Below are 21643 nucleotides of genomic sequence, written 5' to 3' on the forward strand. Positions count from 1 at the left end.
CGGGTAACCCAACACGACACAGTTAACTCGTTTAATAAACGGGTTGAGTCGACACGACATGATTACACAACACGGCGACTCGTTTATTAAACGGGTCGACCCGATAACATAGACACGATAACCGACCCGAGTAACCCGAATAACCTGTCTAACCCGAATAACACAATTAGAAACACAAAAAAAATACATATTTTACTTTTTTTTTCTGCAAAACTCAATATGGAATTCAAGCATATAAACGGGTTGAAGGTTGACGGGTTCGTGTAAACGGGTTGATCCGCCCGCCTAACCCTTTTATTAAACGGGTCAAACGGGTTGGCGGGTTGGCATACCCCTAACACGAATACGACCCGTTTAATAAACAGGTTAGGCGGGTCGACCCGTTTACGACACAAACCCGTTTAAGCCAAACCCTAACCCAGCTAAGAAGCGGGTCGGGTCAGATTTTGCCACCCCTAGTTGCAGATATAAAACATAACTGCTTTTTTAAATTTTTACTCGGAGAAACTACCCCAAGATCATAAACCTAATCGCATTGGCTCCACCTGCCATACTTATAGTCATTGTTTTGAAAGCATAAAACTCCGAGGGATTACCCCTTCCCCTCGGGGAGTAACCACGCATCAGCTTGCGTGGAGGGTGATGCTCATGAGATTTGAACCTAGACCACCCATCTAGCCTACGCCCCATCCCACTATACCAAACCTCTTGGAGCTAGATATAAAACAGAACTTATTCATGGACAGAATTGAATCCAGAACCAAGTAGGCCATGGGCCCAACTCAACCCAACCTATTTACAGCCTTGAGTCTCAGAAGGCTAGACCTAGATGTGACGATAATGCTGGCTGTTTGATGAATAGAAATCACATGCCGTTGGTGTTGGTTGAGGGTTGAAATGTGCATTATTTGACAGTTTTCTTTTTTGCTAAAAGCATAAAACGATGGTTTATCGGCCATGTATTTATAGCCGATTTGAATTTTTTTGAAATTTCTCTTGTTTTTATTGAGAAAATATTGCCAAAGCAAAAATAAATAAATAAATTTAAGAATATAGCTCGGTAGTATTTTCCAGCATGACAAGTCTCCTGACCTGGCATCAATTTCCCAGTGTCATAAATAAATAAAAAAAATTAAATTAAAATTTAGGCCCATTTTGGAGACTGAATTAAGTGTTGAAGATCCTTTGGCAATGTGCCCCCCAACCAAATGTTCCGGATTCGGGTGGGACCCGAATAGTTGGCAGCCCTATTGAAACTAAAGACCCATAATTTCCCAATAACAGAATTCATTGAAATACATTGCCTTTAGATTTTTCCCATTTTAGTGTTGCCTAGGATGACATAATGAATGAAAGGAAACCATACTTCATCTTATGATGATCAAAGCAAGTCTTTCTTGTCCTCAAATGTAGGGATGGCAGTGGAGCGGGGCAGGAGCAGGGGACAAGGTCTTCACTTCTGCCCTGTCTTAAAATCCTGCCCTCCATCTTCCCACAGGTCTTGATTTTAACTTTCATCCCTGCCTCCATCCTCGTTTCATGTCCTCCATTCTCGATCCAAACAGAGCGAGTCGGGGCAGGGCTCCATTTTCCTTCAGTCCACTGCCATCCCTAAAAAAGGATCCGAGACGGAACGGGCCGAGGCAGGGCAGGGCTCCGTTTTCCTTCAGTCCACTGCTATCCCTAAAAAAGGATCAGAGAGAGAACGGGGCGAGGCGGGGCAAGGCGAGGATTGGAGACAGAGACGGGGCAAGGCGAGGATTGGAGACAAAGACGGGGCGGGGCAAGGAAAAGCATAAGTCCATCCCCGCCTCCATCCTCTCACGGGTTTTGATTTTAACCTTCATTCTCACCTTCATCCCCGTTTCATGTCCTCCATCCCCAGTCCAAATGGGGCGAGGTGGTACAGGGCTCCATTTTCCTTCAGTCCACTGCTATCCCTAAAAAAAGGATCAGAGACGGAACGGGGCGAGGCAGGGCAAGGTGAGGATTGGAGACGGAGACGGGACGGGGCAAGGAAAAGTGTAAGTCCATCCTCGCCTTCATCCTCTCACAGGTTTTGATTTTAACCTTCATTCTCACCTTCATCCCCGTTTCATGTCCTCCATCCCCAGTCCAAATGGGGCGAGGCGGTGCTGAACCCTGTTTTCCCTATCCACTGCCATCCCTACTCAAATGGATCCTTCTGTGACCTCTTTTGAATATTAAAAAAGCACATATTGGGTCAAAGTGATATGGTTGTGTGACAGGCTGCAAGTAGGCCCAAGACTTTGAAGATTTGCACCAAAACTGAGACCAAAGCAGGACAGCAAAAAAGGGAAAGGCAAAAGTAAACAACCAACTCAAAGTGATCAAGTGCACAACTAGGCTTGAACCATGTAGTTTGGAGCTATCATCATTAACAAATGTTGCCCCCCCCCCCACCCCCTCTTCAATGGGTCCCATCTTGCTCAGTTGCTTTCTCTGTTCCATCTGGGTGGTTGGCTCATTAAATGGACGGTGGAGATGGAACTCGTGGCTGCAAGACAACCATCTGAGAGGGTAACAATGGCTTTGAGGGATTATGCAAACAGGGGACATGAGCTCATGCAAAGTTGTCAATGCACATGGTCTGGTCATGTAGGCCCCACTACCCTTGGTAGTAAGATACCAACATTTTTCAAACATTCATTAATAAGGATTTTGAGTTTTGATCAATGCCAGTATTAGTATCGACCCTGAATCGTTTGGCCACCAATTCAACTGTATCGGCCCGATACCAATAAGTCGAGTCGTTATGTATCAGCCCAAAAATAATAACAAATTATTACATGTCAATCATAATGTGACATTGTGTTAAAATTATTAAAATAATTTTTATTTTTATTTTTTGATATTTTTTTTACATTTATTAAAAAATAGCCGATTCAAGCTTATCGTACCAATTTTCTGCCCATACACGATACTGGTAGCATTGGCCTTGATCCAATTGGTCCGGTTTGGCAGATCATGATGACGGTGTCACACACATCAAACTCATCCCCCAAGAGGACACGTGGCATTTGCCCATTGTTTTCAAGAATAGTTGCGTGAGCATTCTTGACTCCCTCGAGTAGGAAACATCTTTCACTTTTGTTTTAAAGATTGATACTTTGTTCCTGGACAAAAGTTCAACAAAAACAAAACTTTCTTCACAATCTTTGGTCCTAATTTATGAAAGCTCAAGTTTTGAAACTTTGGGAGACAGACAAGTCCTTGAGACAATCAAACCATCACATATAAAAGAAGTGTGGTCGTCCCAGCTAGTCCTCTGCTTTAACTGTGTGTGTGTGTGTGTGCCACATGTTCTCATAGAGGATAATACGAAAGAGAAGGTCACCTGATCAAATCCTGTTGGTGCACCGGTGTGTCCGTTAGCTTTTAGACGCGAGCTACAGGATGATCACGGGGCTCCACCCATGGTTTTCCTTGCTTCCACCAGGGTTCCTCGTCGTTAAAATAACAGTTAGGTGCATTATATAGTCATCAAACTCTTGTCTAATTCATGTGCACACCAAAAGTTTGAGTTTGCAATTTCCTATCAAAGTTCTGTTATTGTTTAATCAAATTTGCCCAATCACAAATTAACATTGAGCTATCCTTAGGCTAATACTAATTCATGTTATGAAGTCATCATGTTACCCCTGTAACAGTTGAGAAATTCATTTGCTTAGGTATTTATGTAAATAGGACAATGAGACTTTATCTATGATCTTTATTTTAAAAGGTAGAACACAAATCACTAGGTTATCAACAACTTAATGATTTTTTTTTCAAAGGCAAGCTGGGGTGGGGTTAGGCAGACCCTTACCAGTTATCTCTTAAGCCCCATGTGACAGAGGGAATCCAACTTGAGCCTTTGGACCCCGCTTACCACATGGGATACCACCTCGGTAGTAACTTAATGATTGTAATAGTTAGTAAATAATATATATATATATATATATATATATATATATATATATATATATATATATATATATATATATATATATATATATATATATATATATATATATATATATATATATATATATATATATATAATATCAGTTAAATGAAATTTAGTCCGACCCAGCCCATTACTGATCCAATCCATTTGATAATGATAATGATAATGATAATGATATTGACGGGTTTAAGAATTGAAAATTTAAATCAGGTCTGGTATGAGATCTTTGTTTTCAGGCCTGACCTGGCCTTGATTTGACTCATTGACAACCCTATCATTTGTATTTTTGAAATGAGTATTGACCGGAAACTTAAAAGATAAATGATAAGTGTATTTCCCATAAACTTGTTTTGTAAGCATGAAACTCCTTGCTTTTCCAGCTTGATAGGAATCTCGATTCTCTCACATTTCTCTAATGCTTTTCACATGTTTTTTCTCTGCTTCTATATATGATTCATATATGTTTCTTTTTATGTTTTTCACGTGCTTTATTTCACTATTTTTGTTCACTTCTTATGCACTTTCTTTGGCAACCATCATTTTTAGATTTTTAGAAAAATGTAAGAGATGAAAAGACATGATTGGTGCATTAAGTAAAGGTTGGAGAGTTTCCTAAGTACCAGGCATTCTCATTTTAGAAAGGTGTTGGATAGCTTGCCTTTTTTTAGTAGCATGTCATTTTAACCAATAAATAACAAAATTTATTGCAGGTAACTAAAAGGATATCTAGAGAGAGAGAAAGAGAGAGAGAGAGAGAGAGAGATCCTCTTTTATTTGGCATATTATTCCCATTGGCAGCAAATGATTCAGAAACCAGAAAATGGTTTACTCCAATAATAAGAATATTTTCATTTTGAAAATATAGTCACATGAGAGTTTCCTCTTATGCTTGTAGCAGAGGATTACTCAGTTAGATATTTTTTCTTTTTCTTTTTTTCTTTTTTTCTTTTTTTTTGAAAGGCAGGATAGGGTTAGTCCGACTCCTACCAGGTTCCATTAATCAGAAGAACATTGTTTTTCTCAACTGTTTCTGCAGCCTGCATAAAGAGGAGCTGGTTTCCTTTTTCAAGTCTTGAAAGAAAAGGGTTAAGGTGTTGAATCCTTGTCTGATTATGTTGGTCCCAACTGTGGTCCACCATCAATAAATGGTTCCTGATCCAGGTCTGCTTTGGGTTAATTTGGTTTGTTTTCCAAATTCTTACTGAGCTGAGTTGGGTTGTGGCTAAAATTGTCTCCCTGTCTTGTTTTGTTGTTAGGCTTACCTAATCCATGTTGACTTATCTTGGTTTTGTATCCAAGTGGGTTCAACCATGTTACAGTTAGGTTGTAATCGGGCTAGCTTTGACTAGATTTGTTTGAGTAGGTAACAAGCTGTGAAGCCCCAAAGGGGTCTGGCATAGTGGGATGGGGACTAGGCTGCTAGGCAGGCGGTTTAGGTTCAAATCTCATGGGCATCACCCCTTGCACAAGGGGAAGCTTGGCAACTTCTTGAGAGCAAAGGGTAAGCTCATGGAGTTTTATGTTGCCAGGACAGTGACCCTAAGTACAGCAGGTAGAGCCAGTGCATCTATGTCTCTGACCCTGGGGGCGGTTTCTCTTTATAAAAAAAAAAAAAAGAGGCTGTGATAGGCCGGATTTCCAACCTTTTGGTTGGCATCAGATGATGCCTCAAACATGTTCTCTTGGTTAAGATGTGCAGCCAAGTTGGGGCCAGTTTTGGATGAAGAAAACTACCATGGAGACAAAATTTTGAAACCAGAAAATAAGTGGGTCATTTTTATCTTGTGAGATTCAAATGTTATAAGTTTCATCTTTTTTATCCGTAAAAATAACGACGAAAAAAAATAATTAAAACTAGAGAGTCAAACAGGTAAGGGTGTCAACAGATTCGGACCTAGGTGAATCTGAACCCAGATCTGAATTTGAGGTGCAGGTGCTGGTCCCAGATGTCATCGGGTTGGTTCGGTTCCATCATAAGGAAAACCATACCTGGGTCTTGTAAGGATTACATGAACAGACCCAGTCCATACCTACAAAATAATTTGTTTTTTTATCTCTATTAAATTGAAAATCACACATCTTAATCAGAACTCAGGTCAGACCCAGGTCTGGTATAAAATGTCACGAACCATACCTGGCTCCATATACTAATCGGACCCTTTGGGTCTGACCGGGATTCTAATAGAACATTCTACTTTATCACCAAATCCTGACCCTATAGGGTTTGGTACAAGTTGTTTTCAGATCAAACCCAACCCATTGACACCCCTACAAAACAGGCCCATATTGTCTGCTCAGCCTAAGCAAGCTGGATCACAATGTTTGCAAGGACCATGGCCTACTGCGAAAGCCAGTCATTTTCCATGTCTCTCTAAACAAACTGATACCTTTTGCAGGAATGGCAGACTTGGGACATGGATTGGTGCCTTGGACAGTTTTTCTAAGAGGGATGCGGTTGATTTGAATCACAGGGGACACGACACATGACAACTTGTCCTTGCACATGGCCTTGCCAAGCAGTCCCTATTAAGTAGGTGCCAAACTTTAATAAACTTTGGTGCTTCTTCTGTGACTGTGATTCCTTATTGTTGGATGCCATATTGGGGGGCAGAACATGAAGGTACAGACACATAAATTCATCCCCCATAATGACACCACATCATTGACCCCATGATGTGCCCTAGAATCCTAAGTCCAGCTCATTGGATGCCTTGTTTCCCTGGGTTGGTTGGGCCCCATAAGAGGTGACTTGTCTGGTGGTGCATTTTGTGCATTAATTGCTCGTAAAAATAAACATCACCCTCCATTGTTAGGGATGGCAGGAGGCAGGGGACAAGTCTCGATCCGGCTGTGTCCCAAAAATTCTGCCCTCCATCTCTGCCTTCCTCCTCGCACAGGTTTTGATTTTAACTTCCATCCTCACCTTCATTCTCATTTCATGTCCTCCATCCCTGGTCAAAACGGGGTGAGGTGGGACCAGGCCCCGAGTCTTTCCGGTCCACTATCATCCCTAAAGGCATTTTAGTTATTTTACTAACGGATATTGAAGATGGGGTGGGGGCGAGGTGGGAGAAAGCATAAGTCCATCCTCGCATGAGTTTTGATTTTAACCTTCATCCCTGCCTCCATCCCCATTTCATGTCCTCCATCCCCGGTCCAAACGGGGCGAGACCAGGCTGGGCCCTATTTTTCCCTGGTCCACTGCCATCCTTATCCATTGTTTTGTACATTATTGTTTGCCTCAACAGTTTGAAATTGGGTCAATTTTTTTGCACTTCTTGGACATTTTGGGTGCCTACTAGCATCTAGGGTTTCAATGAGTCGGGTTTAACAAGGAGCTGGACCCGATCCAGACCAAAGCCTATAGGGTGAGGGTTTGGTGATGAATAGGAAGGTTTTATTAGAATCCAGGTCGAACCTGAACCTGAAGGGTCAGATTAGTGTATGGAGCCGGGTATGGTTTGTGAAATTTCATATCAGACCTGGGCCCGACCTGAGTTCCAACTAAGATCGGTAAATTTTCAATGTAAAAAAAATATCAATATTATTTTATCGGGTATGGTCTGTGTCTAGTTCATGTAATCATTATAAGATCCGGGTATGGTTTCTCTTATATTGGGTCTAATTGGACCCGTGTCTGAACCCTGTTCCATCATCTTAAATTAGGTCTGGCTTTGGTTCCACCTGGGTCTGAACCAAACCCGAGCCGTTGACACACGTCCTAGCATCATGTATTTAAATAACCTGAACCAAGACTTTTGTTCTGTTCTATTAACAAGGAACCCATCAGGTTGAACCCTGATTGGCCTTAGGCTATTGTGGTAAACCCTGAGAGGGTGGACCGACCCTATAGTGTTGCTTCATATCTATCGTGGCTTTGATCGAATTGAGATCATGAGCAATGTGATTGCACACTTTGAGTGTGCTGATGCACCTGATAACTAGGGGTGGCAAAACCTGACACGACCCGCCAACCCGCCTCTTAGGCGGGTTTGGGTTGGGCTTAAGCCAACCCGTTTAATAAACGGGTCGACCCGCCTAACCCGTTTATTAAACGGGTCGGGTTCGGGTTGGGGGTATGCCAACCCGACCCGCGAACCTGAGAACCCGTTTACCCGACCCAACCCATTTATTAAATGGGTTGGCAGGTCGCGTCGGGTTACCGGTTTATTAAACGGGCCGGGTTTGTGTTTGCCACAGCCGACCTGTTTAATAAACGGGTCGGGTTCGGGTTGAGGTATGCTGACCCGCCAACCCATCGGGTCGACCCGCCAACCCGACACTATTGCCACCCCTACTGATAACCAACCATAAGCTGTTGAGCCCTACAACTGAGGCTGTATCCCAAAGATGGTAGGTATTGGGTTGCAGCAGCATACTAAAAGTGTGCAATCACATTGCAGCTGATTCTTTATCGCTTTGACTATAAGGAGAATCGAACTCGGGATCTCTGAGGCTTGCAGACATCCCGATGCTCACCAGCGGCAACTTCTACAACGGCTTCAAAAGATAAAGGGGAGGCCGCATTGGTGATTTAATCATGAAAATTGCTCGGTGGGCACAAAGACATGGAATATTTTACAATACTTCATGATTCACAGGTGTGCATGCTCGTGCCGCCCAAACACATCACAGTGGTCTTCAACTGTTAAATTCACTAGTGTTTAACATGTTTGGCAAGCACTACAATAAAGTTTCAGTTTCTCCTTCACAAGTTATTATGACTTCTTTTTCTTCACAAGCAGACTGAAACATTCGTTTTGCTGTCCTGACCCTAATTAAAGCACAATTTGTACGATATTCAAGCAGGAAAATATTGAATCACAAACTAATAACTATGCCAACTGTGACAAGTTGGTTCCCCCTATAATATCTAGATATCGACATCTTTTTTTTTTCTACAGGCAATTTCCAGATATTGACATCTGCTACTACCAAATAAGAATTGGCAGCCTGTTTACATCCCTAAAAGACACTCAAATGGTCTAGCCTAGCACCAAAGTCATGCACTTTTTTTTTTCACGGAGAACAGAGAAACCAGAAACCAACCCCGAGACCTGGTTGTGCTGGTCGATGCCTTCCAATCTACGGTTGCCTCTCTCCGGCAGCGTAAAACCGTGATGCACCCCTCACCCCCCAGGGAGTCTGCCTTGCTTCAGCTATAAAATTCAACTCTCAAGGGTTGACGCCAGTGAGATTGAAACCTCGACTGCCCGTCTAGCGGCCCAGGCCCCACCTATACCACTGCACCAAACCCCTTGGGGCTAAAGTCATGAACTTTGATTCAATGCTCTATGAAGGCAAATCAAAAGATTTAATAACCGTATATGAGACACTTAAGCTCGGAACAGTGAAAGGAGATCAGCTTAAGCAACCAGTAAATCAAGTTAACCAGTATAAAAGCAAGAGTTTTCTCACTAACCGATGAGTTTTATATGGTTTTCAATTTGAAAGTTCACTGCTTTAGGGAGTCTTATTTACCAAACAACCTTTTTTGACTGCCTCAAGCCTTTCTTTTCATGAATTGGATTCTGCTGGCGACTTGAATGAAAAGACGACAAAAATAAACACAGGAAATAGGCTTCCTTTTCAGAAAAAGATAAAGGGAAAACTATACTCTTTATCTTAAGATAGCAAGAAAAAAAAAAGAAAGACCAAAAGATCATGTGGCAGAGTATTTAGGATCCTCATACAGCTTGGATTTCCTTATTTCTATTCTAGCTGTGGACTTTCTATGCTAAAGGATATTCCATAATTAGCAGAACGTCAATTATGAAGAAAAAAACACCACCAAGCACAGAAAAAGAGAAAGGCACACAGATTCTTGAAGAGCCTTCAACGTGGTGGGACCAACCATTAGCAGACAAAGCTAGAATCCTATGCATGTTGTACAGAACAAAGAGTAATTAAAATAAAATAGTAATAGAATAGAAGCGGCTTCAACAATAAGAAGACAACCTACACCTCAATGTTCAACGATAAAGACCAAATTAATTAAAGGAAAAAAGACAATGAAAAGGAACAAAATTTATCTGTACCATCAGTTTTTCACAGCTTCTAACACTTGTACCACCCATATTCATAAATTGAAGGCAAAAGAATAACAAAAGGATCAACAGAGACATGTACACACTGTAAATACACAAATTTTCCTTCTTTCTCCTGATCTTCCCTTCTTCCCCACAATCCTTAAGTTCCTCGGTGAAGACCTCACAGACCAAATAACACCATCTAGACAAAAATCACAAAAGCATGAAGTAAAAGAACAAATTTCACTCTCCAAGAGGTATTCAACAGGCCAGATACAGGATCCCAGCTATTACTGTTTCCCTTTCATTAAGCACAGTTCGACTCTGCAACCATGGTCTTAAATCTGTATAGGAGCTTCTTCTTCTTCGAAGTAGTGTTTTCAATTTTAAGCACCAGCTTGCCAGGCTCGCCAATCTTGTATGAATTCCGAATGACTGCTTCGTCCGTGGCCGCAACCTTCCTTGTCTTTTGAATGATCAGAGTGTATCCATCTTCTGCATCAGGCACAAACTCAGCACCGTAGCTGACATCCCAACCAAGAACTCGAAGCTCCCAAACAAGAGTGCAAACCTGCATACAGTAACAGAAGGAATTGATAATCACCCCACCAAACCAATTCCTTCCATTTCTACATTTACAAACCCAAATATGAAAAGCTTATGCTGATACCAGTCAATTATTAGGCAAACCTAACGATTCGATAATTTTTGGTACAACTGTTGGGTTGATTCTGAAGGGATATAGAGCTTCATGGATTAAGGTTGCACCAAAAACATTCAAATAACAGGATAGTTTTATTGTAAAGGACTCATAAGTCTGTTTCTAATCCATTAATTTGTTTCTTGAATAATATAAGATAGTAAAGAATAACAAAACATAGTCTCTGTCAATTAATCCGATGGTTGGTCACTCATGATCTTCCTATAAGGAAATAAAGTACTCAAACACAGATGAAACTAAACACAGAATCAAGAATCAAGTAGACACATATTGAAATTTTGCAAATACCTCGGAAACTGGGATTTCAACAGTGTGAGGAGATGTTGGTTTTATGAATAAATCGGTAGCAGCATCAGCCGTCGAGAATTCCGAGTCATCTTCTTTGCTCAACCCTCCATACTGAACCGGAACTTGTTCTGGTGCTATATATCTAAAAGCCAACCAAGGAAAAACCAGAAAAAAAAAAACCATTTAAATCACACTCATGAAAACGAAACTATAGAACGGTACTTGCAGACGCTCTTAAATAAGAAACAACAGTTATCAGTTATTAACCATCCCCTTCATTAAGGGAAAAAGGTAAAGAGGACAGATATACACATGAATTAACCAAATAACTACATGAAAAAGAAACAAACAGAACACCATAAATCAAGTAAAGACCACCAGAAACCTCCTGAAAGATCAATCAAAATACTTACTTGAGGAGGGTTTCGGTGGATCTAGAGGGTCCAGCATACACAAACTTGCTCTTGGTCCTGGGTGTAAAGATGGTGTTAAACACCCTAGTATAAGCCAGATACCACCATGGAACATTGATCACAACCTACACATCAAAAATCCCAATTTTAATTTCACTCCCTCACAAACCCCAAACAGAGAACATAAAAAATCTCAATCATAATTTCAATCCCCCACAAAACCCAAACAGAGAACATCAAGCAATTCAGAAAAAAACCCATAAAAATCAAAGAAAAAGCAACCAAGTTGAGAAAAGAACCTGTTTGGCGACCAATTCAGGGTAATTGTCAAGCAACACAGCCAGGGCCTTCTTGGTGAGCAGCAGTTCCCTGTTGAGCAAACCCGGCGAGCTCTTGAGATCGGTGACCTGAACGATCGTCGAGATGCCGTGCGGGCCGAAATCGAGCTGTCGGATTCCCTTCTCCAGGAATTGGATCCTCCACCGGAGGAAGTGGTCGCGCTCGGCGCCGGAGAACGTCTTCTGGAAGAGCTCCTTGTCCTGGAAGGAGCCGAAGACGTTGTAGCAAACGGGGTGGCCCTCGCGATCGAATCCGTGCATGAACACCGCCTTCTCGAAGCCCTTGCCGCCGAGATCTTCGTCGAGGAGCTCGTTCGCCTTGTACTCCTTGCGCCACCGGACCGTCTTCTTGATCATCTCGAACGCCTCTTTCACCTTGAAGTCCCTCGCCCGGAGGAACTTCAGCAGAAGGGTGTCGCTCCGCTCCTCGCCGATCAGGGGGATGCCCCAGATGAAGACCTCCTCCCGTGGCGGAGCGGGAGCCTCCGTCTCCGTCACCTCCTCCGCCGACGGCGGCGGAGCCACCGATACCACCGTCTCCTCGATCGCTTCCACCGTCTTCACACCGTCGTCTTCCGCCGGAGCAGGGGTGGCCGGTGGAGCGGCCTCCACCGGCGCCGACTCTGGAGGTGGTGGTGGTGTCACTATCACCTCTTCCACCACCTTCACCGCCACTTCCGTCACCACCTCCACCACTGATGACTCTGCCACCGGTGGTGGTGGTACTGGTGCTGGTGCTGGAACTTCCTCCACCACCACCTCCTCCACCTTCTCCTCCACCACCTCGACGGTCTCCGCCGGAGGAGCAGCGGGATCTTCTCCGGCAGCCTTCGACTCCTCCGGTTTGGCCGCCGGCGGCGGTGGAGGCGGCGGCACGGCGAAGTCGTTGTTCTTGAGGGCCTGCTCAATGAGCTGCTTCAGCTCATCGAGGGCCTTCTTGTGAGGGTCCTCGAGCTCAGAAACGACGTTGGTCTCCTCCTTGAAGGACACGGACTCGGCGATGGTTTCCTCCGCAAGCTTGGTCTCCTCCGCCTCCACGGCCTTCTCCACCGCCGTATCTGGCGTCTCCACCGCCGTCTCCGGCGTTTCCTTCACCGCCGTCTCCGGCGTTTCCTTCACCTCCGTCGACGACGGAGCCGACACCTTGGTCTCGTCCGCCATTGCACCACCAACAGAGGCACTGATTCTAGAGAGAAAAAAATCTAGAGAGAGAGGGAATAGGGGGCAACCAACAAGAGAGAGAAAGGGGAAGATGATCTATAGAGAGAGAGAGAGAGAGAGAGAGAGTTTGTGGGGCGGTCTAGAGAAGGTTGGAACACGCTTAAATGCAGCCCACGGAAGGCTTGGGGATGAAATTTATTTAAAAAAGAAAAAAGGAAAACTAGACGTGCAAAGCCAGACAGGCAAACTTGGGCCCCACGCCGCACAACGACGCCGGCGACGGCCGGAATTATCGCCGGGAATTCTTCGATTTCGGTGGAGGGGCATTTTGTTCATTGGGAATGGCGCTCAGGGACTATGATTACGCTGCGGGGCTTAGGCGTGGATTGACTAAATTACGAAAATGTCCTCCCGTGTTTTACGCTAGATCCGTCCCCGTCCAGCTTCAGCTAAAACGGTTGTTCCCGGATAACGGAAACTCCGATAGCCGTATGATTTAAGGGCATTTTCATCATTTTATTCTGGGAGAAGTACATGTGGGAATCCTAGGGAAGGGTAGGTTTTGTGACGACGACGTGTTAGGAATCTCCTCCGGAGATTGATCAAGATGTGGAGGGTATTTTCGTCATTATCTAAAATTGATAGATTTTTTATTAATGTTTTGTTCACCGATCCACAAGGACCACAACCCTACGACTCGGAAAGCCGATAACAGCTCGGGTCGGATACCGAGTCAGTCGAAATGTACGGCTGTGGTATTGGGAAGCGAACTACTTTATTCGTGGGAGTGGTTCGGATCTGTGTCATAAATGGATCGAGCCCGACCCATTGAGTACTGGCAAGAGAAACCGCTATTCCGGGGCCCTAACAGACGGTCAAAGGCCAAGACCGTCGGACGTTCTACCACGTGGAAAAGATATTTTCTCTCTGCACCGCGAAGGACAGAGATGTCCACGTGGCGGTTTCTGATGAGACCCAACGGATGGCGTGGCGAAACACGCGCTCGCTGGGACCCACCGGTGCAAGGCCCCGTGATTCGCTGGCACCATTCACGCTAGAGAGAGAATGTCGTGTGGGAGGAGAGAGAGTGAGAGAAGGGGGCAGAGGGAATATTTTATACAAACATTAGATCCAAACCGAATGAGATCCAATGAGCTAACGTTGAAACAAAGTCCGAAATGCAAGGGGGAAAATCGAAAAAAGAAGAAGAAGGTTACATGCAAAAATGCAACTGGGTCAGATTTTGATTTGGATCCTTTTCAGATCCCACTTAAAATACTGACCCAAATCCAAAAGTAATCTAAATCCTGAACACACATTTGGATCTTACTTAAATGATCTAAATCCCGATAAACCATGTTGGACTTGGATCTCATATCCAACCATATCTGATCCATTTGCAACCCTTACTGCCGGTGGTTATTCATTGGGATCAGGTTTGGGCCCAATACTGGACCCCACCAATTACTTCATGCCCAATGAAATCCAAGTTTGAATCATCATAGTAAAAAAAAAATTGGATCTGGATCGGGTATGATATCCTTTTACTGAAACTATATCCGACTTTATATCTCGATATGCAATATCCCCTCTTTCCACTGTCATATTGATTGCGAGTTCAGGAGATGAAAATAAAAACAAATATAAATATAAATATAAAGCACTCAGGTTAAGCGGGATCAAGAAGGATATTAAATTAAAATTATAAATCTTGGATAGGGATGGCAATGGACCCAGGATGTGGCTGATGATAAGGTCTTCAGCCCCGCCCTGTCTCAAAATCCCCGCCTTCATCTTTGCATGTGTTTGGATTTTAACCTCCATCCCCGTCTCCATCTTTGTTTCATGTCTTTTATTTCTAGTCTGAATGGGACGAGGTGGTGGATGACCCCGCTTTTTCTCGATCTATTGCCATTCCTAAAAAATGATTGGAGACGGGGTAGGGCGAAGCGAGGTGGGGGAGAAAGCATAAGTCCATCCTCGCCTCCATCTCTACACGGGTTTTGATTTTAACCTCCATCCCTGTTTCATGTCCTCAATCCCCGGTTTAAAAGGGGCGGAGCCCCATTTTCCTTGGGTCCACTATCATCCTACTATTGGGGTCGGGTTTGATAGACCCGAGTAAAGTTCCATTTAGCATTTTTTATGTCCACACTCAAAAGTTCAAATTCGGGTCAGATATCCAATAAAACCGGATCCATTGATAGACCTAGTATCATAAGAAATTTTTCTTTTTAATTTATTTCTGCGGTTTGAATAAAAAATTTCCTTGGATGAGGTATTGAAAGGGGGCTCAAGAAAGGTGGCGAGATGCTAATAAGCTCCGCGTCAATAAATATTGATTTTGACACCTAAAAAAGGTGACAACGTCCCGCCGCTTTGACACCACACAATGATTGGGCCGTCGGAATTTTTTGGACCCCTCTATAAAAATAAATAAATAAATAAATAAATAAAAATAAAAATAAAAAGAGAGGTGTCGTTGTACTTCTTCGCCGGATTCCAGCTGTCATCTGAATTATTGGATCTGGATTCCAACGTCTCCCCGATTTTTTGTATTCTCTGATTTTTCTTATTTTAAGAAATTCAAAAAATGGAGGAAATTTTAAATTTAAAAAAAGAAAAGAAAAAAGCGCGAATAAACATATCCCAGCTCAGTCCAGCGGGTTGTCCGCGCCGCGGGTCCCACTAGCCGTAGTTTTCATTTTACCAGAAATATCCCTGGGATATTCTTTTCCTGACGGATTTATCCCTTGGCCTGTCAGAGTCCAAAACGCATGTCCGTGGCGCACGGGGTTTCTTTGTGATGACGTGGAGAGGTGTTGACCGTAGGATCTGATGACGTGGGACAGTTCATGTGGGATTGACGTCCCCCGGTTTGGAGCATAGCGTTGGGTGCGGGTAACCACGCGTCGCTATCTGGACCGTCCTTTTGTCGGGGGACAGAATATCTTACCGTTGGTTTTTGTCGAGGAGGGAAAGAGGTGAGGCCCACGGGAATCTCGAGGTAAGTTGAATCGGGTCGACGAGATACAGACTCAGGGTCTAGTGACATTAATCGGTCAAAGGCTCGGTCAACTTATGAAACAGTGGAAGGCCAACGAGCCCAGTTTGAATTTGAGTTCAAGTTGAAGGACGTCAAGAGTTCAATACTCAAAGTGTGCATTCCTTGCCAATGGGTTAGAGCTCATGAGTTGCCGGTCTTGACGTTTACAGTAAGGGTTTGAAAGCGAGAAAGATGTAGGAAAGGTGATATAAAACGAAAAATTCTTACTAATTTTTTTACTCTTCCAAATTAGAAAGTCTTTTTTAAAAGTACACTTTATATAAGAAACATCTTTTTAGGAGGGGTGGTGGAGGAATGTTTCCTACCAAAATATTTTATTTTTACACTCCCCACCATCCATTTCACCACATCTCACCACCACCTGCCACTATCACCACCACCATCCCCCTCCTCTCTCATTTTTTAACATTTTTTTACTCTATTTTTCTCATAATACAAAAAGCGAAAAACTTTCTTTTGAAACACTTCTCAAACAAACCACTACAACAGACCTTCCTACTCGATCTCGATAATAAACAAAGAAAAAATGAGCTGAACTCGTGCTGACTCATTGATAAAACAAATACATTGTTTCAAAGCTGGAAGCAGTAATGTTTGAACTTTGAACCTATTGAACTACGCTTGAGATGACTTTGAAAAATAGTATGTATATTGCTTCAAAATTGAGGGTAATAAGGTTTCTTGTAGGAGAAAGACACTACAAGAAAATTGTTAATTAGCGATGGAAAAAATCCGTCGCTAATTAGCGACAGATTAGCTAGAGATAGAATCTGTCGCTAATTCGCGACGGATTAGCGAGGAAACAAATTTTATCGCTAATCTGTCGCTACTTAGCGACGGATTAGCGACTAAATTTTTTGTCGCTACTTTTTATTACAAGAACACCATTTTAGCGATGGATTTAGAGAGGGAACTCTGTCGTCGCTAATTAGCGACGGCGTAGCGACAAAATATATTCCGTCGCGTGTTTTGTATTTTGATTTAGCGACGGCTTAGCGACGGAATGTTTCCGTCGCTAAGCCGTCGCTAAATGTCGCGTAAATCCCTAATCCCATCCCTCTTTCTCTTTTTCCTGTTTCGCTGTATTGCTCCCGCCCGCCGCCCTCTCCCTCCCGCCGCCCGTCGGCTCTCGCCACCGTCCGGCCGCCGCCGCCTCGCCGACGATCCTCGCTGCCGACCTCCCTGCTTGGCTAGTGGCTGCGTCAGGGACCCCGAGCACCGGCGACCCGCCGCCGACCTCTTCCTCCTCCCTGCTGTTCCTCCCTGTGGCTGCTGTCGGGAGGTGTTGTCTCCCCTTCGCCGGCGACTCGCAACCGGCGTCCTCAGCCGCCGACGACCGACGATCCTCCCTGCAGCCACCTCTTCGCCTCCGCTCTGAGTTCCGGCGACCCAGTGGCCCCCGAGCTTCGCTCCAGGTCTCCCCCTCTCTGCTGTCGACTGCGCCGGCCACCGGCGACCTCGCCAGCCGCCGCTCCCCGTGCTTTCCGGCAGGGGGGGTCGACCCCCTGCGTTTCCGGCAGGGGGGGTCGACCCCCTGCCGGAAAGGCATGGGGGGTCGACCCCCTGCGTTTCCGGCAGGGGTGGTCGACCCCCTACCGGAAAGGCATGGGGGGTCGACCCCCTGCCGGAAACGCAGGGGGTCGACCCCCCCTGCCGGAAACGCAGGGGGTTAAACCCCCTGCCGGAAAGGCAGGGGGTCAACCCCCCATGCCGGAACTGCCTTTCTGGCAGGGGGTTTAACCCCCTTCCCTGCCTTTACACATGATCTGCCAAATCCTCCTCAAAGAAATTAAATTTCAATGTTGTCACTTGTTCCTTGAGCACAATCAATACGCAATCGCATGCTTTGTCTGTGTATGCTTGTAGTTGCATGGGCAGTGCTCCACGAAGATGGTGTTCGTTTACCAACAGTTGTCTGTATCTAGAAGTTAGTTCTAATGTCAAGCTTTCTATCGGATGCTCAGACTTGGTTTGTAATAAGGCATCCTGTTATAGCGTGGACTGCATGTACATAGTGCTGGTATATAAAATAAATGTGTAAAATATCTTGTCTGCCTTGTGTACTTTAGCTTCTTTCATGTTCTTATCCATTTGAGCGTGCATGGTGCATGCATATCTGGGGACAGAGCAGATCATATCAATGTTGTCAAAATCGGTCTGAATCGGCCGATTCAGATCCAATTGGCCCAAAGACGATTCAAAAGGGGTCGACTCGGTCGATTCAATTCATTTTTCAATATTTTTCAGGTATTTAAAAACAATCATTTTTTTTTATTTTTAATGACATGTGTCATCTGATGGTAAAAGGGGGCCGATTCAATATCGATTTGATTTTTTTAGTTAGTGTTTCATCTTGTTTCATGATTAGTTAGTTTGTTACTTAATTTGTTTTGTTTTTGTGCAGATTTTTCAACGGAACCAACTCATGCTCGGCCACCTATGGTAAGTAAATGACAAAAACAATGCAAATCGGGTAAATACCCGTGGTGAGTAAGTGATGCAAACGTATCACATGTTATTTAATTTATTGAATGCAGCACTTTATTGTTCACACACTCACTTAGTTGTTGATATCTAGGACTGCTTTGTTGGAGTTCGGAGATCATGCTAAGCATGATTTTAATGTAGAAATATGGAAGTGTTCTTATTTTTGGAGTACGGAGTCCATGCTAAGCATGGTAGTAGTTAGTGAGATATTGAAGTGTGTTTGCTGCAGGTACATGTTTGCCATTTATTTGATATGAATGATTATGATGTATTGCAATGTTTGATGTAATTGTATCCATGCTTGCATGTAGTTACTTTCAATTTGATTTTGACTTCCATGTGAAATTTTATAATAAAAGCATGCTTCAAATGATTGTATCGTGTCATTAATAGTTTGCACATGAAAATATTAAGTTATCAATGCATGCATCAAAATTCTTGTTATTGTTTGACATAGTATATTGCATGATAAATTTGATATTTTCTTCATCGTAGCATTCTGATTGTTTTTTTCTTAATTCGTTAGGATACTATTCGTAACATCATACGACAGAATGACTGCAAACCGTGAATGGATATACCGTAGGATAGTGGACAATGAGTTATCGCATGAATATATGGATGGTGTCGATAGTTTTATTGAATTTGCAACGGCGAGTGTCAGTACGGTAGATCCCACAGGTCGGATTAGGTGTCCCTGCAAGATTTGTAAGAATAATCGATTTGTAGAACCTCATGGCGTTAGACATCACCTATACAGGAAGGGTTTTGTGAGTGATTATCAGAACTGGACGTTTCATGGAGAAGAATTTAGAAACGATTTTGATGCACGGGTGAATGTGGTGCACGATAATCCATATACGAATTTGATATTTGATGCTGCAGGAACAGAACTGGGTTCTGCTATGAGTTCTAGTGATGTAAGAACTGCCGTAGATGAAGAATCACCAAACGATGCAGCTAGTAGATTTTATGATTTACTTAAAGATGCTGATGAGCCACTTTGGAACGGTTGTGAGAGTCACACTATCTTGTCTGCAGTTCTTCAACTAATGAATTTAAAGTCCGAGTATAATTTGAGTCAATCATGTTTTGACCGTTTGTGCATGATTGTGAAGAGTATGTTGCCTAAAGATGAGAAATTGCCACAAAATTTCTATCGTGCGAAAGTTATGGTCAACGCTCTAGGTATGGGTTACAAGAAGATTGATGCTTGTCCAAATCACTGCATGTTGTATTTCAAGGAGCAGGAAAATGACATATCATGCCCGTCATGTGGGCATCCTCAGTTCAAGCCAAAGACAAGAGGCAATGGTAGCACGAGATCAAAGGAAGTTCCATACAAGTCGCTCTGCTACTTTCCTATCACTCCTAGATTGCAGCGATTGTATATGTCTTCAAAGACAGCTAAACACATGAGATGGCATGCAAATAAAGTTCGACACGATGAAAACAAGATCACGCATCCTGTTGACGCTGAAACTTGGAAGCACTTTGATCGTACTCATCAGAACTTCGCAATGGAAGTGCGAAATGTTAGACTCGGTCTATGTACAGATGGATTTAATCCATTTGGGGGTAGATCAACTCCATACTCATGCTGGCCAGTATTTGTAACTCCATACAACCTTCCACCAAGCTTGTGTATGAAACGTCCAAATCTTTTCTTGTCTCTGTTGATCCCTGGTCTGACCTCACCTGGCCAAAATCTTGATGTATATCTAAGGCCATTGATTGATGAATTAAAAGTACTGTGGGATGACGGTGTTACCACGTATGATGCCCACAAAAAACAAAATTTCAACATGAAGGCCGCTGTTCTATGGACAATCAGTGACTTCCCTGCATATGGTATGTTATCTGGTTGGAGCACACATGGGAGGTTGGCTTGTCCGTACTGCATGGAGGATTCCAAAGCTTTTAGATTGAGGCATGAAAGGAAGCCTTGCTGGTTTGATTGCCATCGTCGATTTCTACCCAGCGATCATCTGTTCCGACGTCAAAAGAATGCATTTACAGCAGGCACAACTAAAACGGAAGGTCCATCCTCAAGATTATCTGGCATAGAGATTTTAAGAAGATTGCGATACTTTCCAGATGTATTAACTGATGCCCGCAGTCCTACACCCTTCCGTGGATTTGGGAAGGAACACAATTGGACGAAAAAATCTATTTTTTGGGAACTACCGTATTGGCCGACCCTATTGATACGACATAATTTGGATGTGATGCATGTAGAGAAAAATGTGTTTGATAATGTGTTCAATACAGTAATGAATATTAAAGGAAAAACGAAGGATAATCCGAAGGCCCGTATGGATTTAAAATTAATATGTAAAAGACCAGAATTGGAACTCAAAGAGTATAATGGCAAAGTACTGAAACCAAAGGCGAAGTACGTGCTCGGACCTGATCAAATAAAACATGTATGTCAATGGTTGAGACAACTGAGATTTCCAGATGGATATGTCTCTAACATTGCTCGGGCTGTGAAGATTGACGATGGACAGTTATATGGGTTGAAGAGCCATGATTGTCATATCTTTATGCAACGATTGATACCCCTAGCATTCCATGATATGTTAGACAAACCTATATGGGGGGTATTGTCTGAGTTGAGCGGATTTTTCAGAACATTGTGCGCATCAGAGGTCATTGTATCAGATGTAAAGAATCTCGAGGACTCTGTCATCACCACTGTTTGTCTGTTAGAAAAGATATTTCCGCCAGCATTTTTCGATGTTATGGAACATTTGATCATACATCTGCCATATGAACTAAGGGTTGGTGGCCCTGTGCAATATCGATGGATGTACCCATTTGAAAGGTATATGTTTTTTTATATTTGTCTCTTTAATGACAAATATTTAAAATTTGAAATGTATATTCTTGTCAGATGCATGTTCGACCTAAAAAAAAGGTTCGTAATAAAGCAAGAGTAGAAGGCTCTATTTGTGAGGCGTACACTTTAGAAGAGATTTCAAATTTCTCATCTATGTACTTCGAACCTCATATTCCAACACGTTACACATGCCCGCCCCGTAACGATGATGGAGAACAAGTAACTGTAGCTGACAAGCTGTCCATATTTCAACCACTTGGGCATGCATTTGGTAGTTGCCGATCAAGGCTATTGATAGATCGAGAGCAAGATGCAGCACACATCTAT

The 21643-nt window shown here is 43.3% G+C and overlaps 1 protein-coding gene across 1 annotated transcript; it reads right to left on the bottom strand.

Moving 5' to 3' along the window:
- Positions 1–10014: 10014 nt before the first annotated feature.
- Positions 10015–13094, bottom strand: LOC149847338 (patellin-3-like). Its single transcript, XM_089996941.1, has 4 exons — positions 11721–13094; positions 11422–11546; positions 11009–11150; positions 10015–10570 (listed from the first exon to the last, which is right to left on the bottom strand). The coding sequence occupies exons 1-4, from the start codon at positions 12918–12920 to the stop codon at positions 10307–10309; spliced, it is 1731 nt and encodes a 576-aa protein (XP_089853067.1). The 5' UTR covers positions 12921–13094; the 3' UTR covers positions 10015–10306.
- Positions 13095–21643: the final 8549 nt, after the last annotated feature.

Source organism: Nuphar pumila, chromosome 2, assembly GCF_984573655.1.
Source record: "Nuphar pumila chromosome 2, dmNupPumi1.hap1.1, whole genome shotgun sequence".
NCBI lineage: Eukaryota > Viridiplantae > Streptophyta > Magnoliopsida > Nymphaeales > Nymphaeaceae > Nuphar > Nuphar pumila.

What these genes read in the sequence shown, in the direction of transcription:
- LOC149847338 (XM_089996941.1), bottom strand. Translation starts at nt 12,920, where the DNA reads ATGGCGGACGAGACCAAGGTGTCGGCTCCGTCGTCGACGGAGGTGAAG. An exon ending in CTGAATTGGTCGCCAAACAG is followed by an intron (nt 11,547 to 11,720) that starts GTTCTTTTCTCA and finishes TTTGATGTGTAG; the next exon opens with GTTGTGATCAATGTTCCATG. An exon ending in TCCACCGAAACCCTCCTCAA is followed by an intron (nt 11,151 to 11,421) that starts GTAAGTATTTTG and finishes GTTGGCTTTTAG; the next exon opens with ATATATAGCACCAGAACAAG.